A 5,442-nucleotide genomic window follows, 5' to 3' on the forward strand; every position below is an offset into this window, starting at 1 on the left:
GCGTGCTGCGCCGGGATGGTGGGCCGAGGGAGCGCTGCTCGGAGAGCTCAACGACGGCTCTGTCACAATAATATGACCAGGGCGGTGCTGTTGCGCGGTCGGCGGCGCGCTACGGTTGCGCGTTCAGCGGTGCGGTGCAGTTGCTCGATCGGACAAAAATGGCGAAAAATAAAGCTCCTGCGCATAGACGTCAACTAAGATTTTGGCAAGTAAATCTCAAGTTTTGGAATATTTGTGTGGTGTATTGATTTGGTAATGTTGTTTGGTATAAGTATTATTTCAGTGCTTATTTGCTGCCAAGGTGATACTTCTACTTTTACCCAGTAGAGGGCGCACTCGCCTTAGAGTTGACTACTGAGGATTGATGTTAGACAGAAGAAGTTGTACAAGACAGAAACATGTGCTTGTACTGTGTGTGCCATTCTCATTAAACGTCCTTTAAACTTGGAGAGTGTGCGCGTCATTACGGCCACGATACAACATATTTTTGGCGACGAGGATAAACAAAGTTTTGAAGAAAAGACGAGTTGTTCGGACGACAAGGACTTAAAAAGGGAGGAGTACCGAGTACCGTGAAAGTTTGTAAAGGATGGCGACCATTGGCACTCTGGCGGCGTTTGATGCAAAAAATCAAAGCTGGGAAGAATACTGTGAAATAATGGATCAGTTTTTTGAGGCCAATGAGATTGATGATGGGGATAAGCAGAGAGCTATTCTCCTCAGCGTTGTCGGCGCATCTACCTACAGTTTAATGCGGAATCTCCTTAGTCCAACTAAACCAAAAGAGAAGACTTACGGCGAGCTGGTGGCACTACTAAAAAACCACTTCGACCCAAAGCCAAGTGAAATCGTCCAGAGGTACAAGTTTGATTCTTGCAGTCGTAAACCAAATGAGTCGGTGATGGAGTACGTAGCGGAGCTGCGGAGGCTGGCCCAGGACTGTAATTATGGCAACACCTTGGAGCAAAAGTTGAGAGACAGGATCGTTTGTGGAATAAATGACGATCGGATTCAACGAAGACTCCTGGCAGAAGCAGATCTAACGTGTGAGAAGGCTTTGTCCATTGCCGTTGCGGCAGAAACAGCAACTAAAAATGCGCAAGACCTGCAGAATCCGTGCGCCACTGCGAAGTGCTTCAAAGTAAACAAAGGCCCGCAGCAGCGAGGTGCGTTCAAGTGCGGAAATGTTCAAGAGTGCTATCGTTGCAAAGGACAACACAACGCTGCAGAATGTAAGTTTAAACAAGAAAAATGTCATGCATGTGGAAAAGTGGGTCATATTGCCAGAGCCTGCAGAAATAAAAGCAAACAAAAGAGATATGTAGTAAATCCTACAGCTAAAAAGGAGCAGTCTCGTTCAAGCTATCGGTCACATAACGTTCAAGAGCGACCAGAGGACAGTGATACAGATGGTTCAGAAGAAGATTCCTTTCCTTTACAAAATATAAAGTTTAAGCTGGGACGCATGAGTGACATATACCTGAGAAAAGTTGATCCGTATACAGAGAGCATGAAACTAAATGGGAAGAGAGTTCAGTTTGAAATTGACACAGGTTGCAGTCTCACAGTAATGAGTGAGAAGACATTCCTGACAACATGGAGAACCAACAAGACTCCTTGTATTAAACCAGTACGACTCAAGTTGGAGACATACACTGGGGATCGAGTTGAAGTTGTGGGAGCAGCTCAAGTCCAAGTCAAGTACAAAAAGCAAAGAGCTAAACTGCCCCTAGTGGTTGTGAAAGGAGATGGTCCCTCATTACTAGGCAGATGCTGGCTAGAGGACATTCAGCTGAATTGGAAAGAAATAAAAGCCAGACACAAAGAAAGACAAGTACATCAGATACACACAGACCAGAGAACAGTGGAAACAAAAGTGACCTTACAAGAAGTACTGTGCATACATGATGAAGTTTTCAAGGAGGAGCTGGGCACTTTAAAGGGCACCAAAGCCACTATTCATGTGAAGGGAAATGCTGTTCCGCGCTTCTTCCGTCCAAGGTCTATTCCTTATGCCATGAGAGCAAAAGTGGATGAGGAAATTGACAGACTGTTAAAAGAAGACATTATCACACCAGTTAAGTACTCAGAATGGGCAGCACCAGTGGTACCTATCCTGAAACCAGTGGGCACAGTCAGATTATGTGGAGATTATAAACTAACTGTAAACACCGTGTCATCCCTTGAGCAGTATCCGATACCCAGAGTGGAGGATTTGTTCAATGCACTTGCAAAGGGTAAGCAGTTCTCTAAGTTAGACATGAGTCATGCTTATCAACAGATACTTATGGATGAGGACTCCAAGAAATACCTCACCGTGAACACGCACAGGGGATTGTTCACCTACAACAGGCTTCCATTCGGTGTGGCCTCTGCCCCGGCCATATTTCAGAGAACGATGGAGAGTCTTTTATGTGGGATTCCTCTAGTAGCTGTGTATCTAGATGATATATTGGTAAGTGGCATGGACCAATCTGATCACCTAAAAAACCTAGACTCTGTGCTAAACAGATTGAAAGAAGCGGGACTACGCCTTAGGAGAAACAAGTGTACGTTCCTTCAAGATGAAGTGGAGTACTTGGGCTACAAAGTCGATGCACAAGGATTACACCCCATTGCCCAAAAGGTCAAAGCAATCAAAGATGCTCCTGCCCCAGCAAATGTTTCAGAGCTGAAATCATTCTTGGGATTGTTAAACTACTACAACAAGTTTCTTCCAAACCTGGCAACCCTGTTGGCACCTTTACATGAGTTGTTGAGACATGATGTTCGTTGGAAATGGGACAAAGAACAAGAAGAGGCATTCCAAAAGGCAAAGGACTTGCTTAACACTTCAGATGTTCTTGTACACTACTCAGCTGACCGTGAGTTGGTTTGGCGTGTGATGCTTCCCCTTACGGAGTGGGGGCAGTATTATCACATATCATGGAAAATGGAAGTGAGAGACCAATTGGATTTGTGTCCCGTACCTTACAGCCTGCTGAGACAAGATACTCACAGTTGGATAAAGAAGGACTTGCGGTCATGTTTGGGATTGAAAAGTTTCATAAATATATATATGGTCGAAACTTTACCATTTACACGGATCACAAGCCATTGATTTATCTGTTCAATGAGAAGAAGCCAATTCCTCAAATGGGATCACCTAGAGTGCAGCGGTGGGCTGTGAAGTTGAGTGCATACCAATACAACATTGTCTACAAACCAGGCAAACATCATGCAAATGCAGATGCCGTGAGCAGGATGCCAGTTCCTGTCAAGTTAAGGAAAGAGGAGAGTACTGAGCAAGTACTTATGATGGACATGTTGGATGAGACATTGATAGATGCAAAGCAGATAAAGAGCTGGACGGCAAAAGACACTGTTTTATCACAAGTTCATGAATATATCCTGAAAGGGTGGCCCACAGAAACCGATCCAAATCTGAAAGCTTTCCACCAGAGAAAATTGGAGCTCGGTGTTAGAGATGGCTGTGTTCTCTGGGGAGCTCGAGTGGTCATCCCTGCCAAAGGAAGAGGTAGGATGTTAAAAATGTTACATCAAACTCACACAGGAATGACTAAAATGAAAGGTTTGGCAAGATCATACATGTGGTGGCCTGGAATGGATCAGGATGTCGAGAGAACGGTTCAAGCATGTCACGAATGTCAGGCACATCAAAAAGCACCTGCTTCTGCTCCTCTACACCCGTGGGAATGGCCTGAATCACCATGGTCAAGGATTCATGTGGACTATGCAGGACCTTTTCTAGGAGAAATGTTTCTCGTAATTGTGGATGCACATTCAAAGTGGTTGGATGTTTACCCTACAAAAACATGCACATCCTTAGTCACCATCGAGAAACTCAGACAGAGCTTTAGTAATTTTGGAATACCAAAAATGCTGGTGTCCGACAATGGAACTTGCTTCACAAGTGCTGAGTTTGAAGCGTTCATGAAGCAAAATGGAATCAGTCATGTGAGATCCGCTCCTTTTCACCCATCCTCAAATGGACTCGCAGAGAGAGCAGTTCAAACTTTTAAAGAGGGGATGAAGAAGATGAAAGAAGGGACAATACAAACAAGGTTATCAAGATTCTTGTTTAGCTACCGGATCACACCTCACGCAACAACAGGCTTATCACCTGCCGAACTCATGATGTCACGCAGACTAAGGTCCGCCCTGGATTTGGTTGTTCCGGATTTGAAAACCAAAGTGCAACAAAAGCAACTTAAACAGAAAGAAAATCATGACACACGGAGTAAGCAGAGAGGGTTTACGTCAGGAGAGGACGTACTCATCAGGAACTATTCCTATGGACCGAAATGGATTCCTGGTGTTATCCAAAACACTTCAGGACCCCTTTCCTATACCGTTAGTGTTGGTACTGGTCAAATTGTGAAAAGGCATGTAGATCAAGTAAGAGCAAGATTTTCCAATCTCGAGACAACGGTGGAGAAGGAGAAAAACTTAGTATTTTTTCCAGAGACTGTTGCAAAGATTCCACTACCGGAAATAAATAAACCACAGATGTTAGAACTGAGTTCTAATTCAGAGAAGGTGTCAGAGTTACTACCTGCTACCAATACCCAGGATGAAAAGGTTGTACCACCACAAACAGAGTTGAGACGTTCTAGTAGAGAGAGACATACCCCTGTTCACCTCAAAGACTTTGTTCCTTAAAGTAGAATGTTATTGAAAAAAAAAAAAGAAGTCATACTGGGTTACATTAAGTAATTGTTCTGTTTATGTTTATTGAGTGTATAACACATGTTGTTTTTGCTTAAATGTGGGGGAGATGTGGTGTATTGATTTGGTAATGTTGTTTGGTATAAGTATTATTTCAGTGCTTATTTGCTGCCAAGGTGATACTTCTACTTTTACCCAGTAGAGGGCGCACTCGCCTTAGAGTTGACTACTGAGGATTGATGTTAGACAGAAGAAGTTGTACAAGACAGAAACATGTGCTTGTACTGTGTGTGCCATTCTCATTAAACGTCCTTTAAACTTGGAGAGTGTGCGCGTCATTACGGCCACGATACAACAATTTGCTAGGTTTTGACGCCGATGTAACCATAATGCGTCTGGTGCGCTGCAGTTGCGCGGTCTGACGGAAATGCCGACAGATCATCCTCTCCCGCCTAAATGTAAGCTCTAATTTTGGAATATTTTCTACTTGTGTCAGCGTCAACTTGAGCGTCCGGCGCGCCGCGGATGCATGATGGGATCAAATTAACCTCCCTGCGCACTGAGGTCCATTTAAAATTTGGAAAGTCCATCAGGATTCTAAATTCCTGCGACACCTCTGTCACAATAATGCGAATGGCGCGCTGTAGTTGTGCCATCTGCAGCGCGCTACGGTTGTTCGGTCAGCAGTGCGCTGCAGTCGCGCGATCGGACAAAAATGGTGCAGTCGGACGGAAATGTGCCAAGAAGGCCCTGTGCAAAGACGGCACGCTGGGA

General features: G+C 44.5%; 1 protein-coding gene across 1 annotated transcript; it reads left to right on the top strand.

Annotated features, from left to right (window-relative positions):
* The first annotated feature begins 589 nt into the window (after nucleotides 1-589).
* Nucleotides 590-4,873, top strand: LOC133150166 (uncharacterized protein K02A2.6-like). The gene is given in 2 exon segments (XM_061272515.1): nucleotides 590-2,870; nucleotides 2,873-4,873. Coding segments are annotated over 2 exon segments (4,071 nt in total). The 3' UTR covers nucleotides 4,663-4,873.
* Nucleotides 4,874-5,442: the final 569 nt, after the last annotated feature.

Source organism: Syngnathus typhle, linkage group LG2 (assembly GCF_033458585.1).
Source record: "Syngnathus typhle isolate RoL2023-S1 ecotype Sweden linkage group LG2, RoL_Styp_1.0, whole genome shotgun sequence".
Taxonomy (NCBI): Eukaryota; Metazoa; Chordata; class Actinopteri; order Syngnathiformes; family Syngnathidae; genus Syngnathus; species Syngnathus typhle.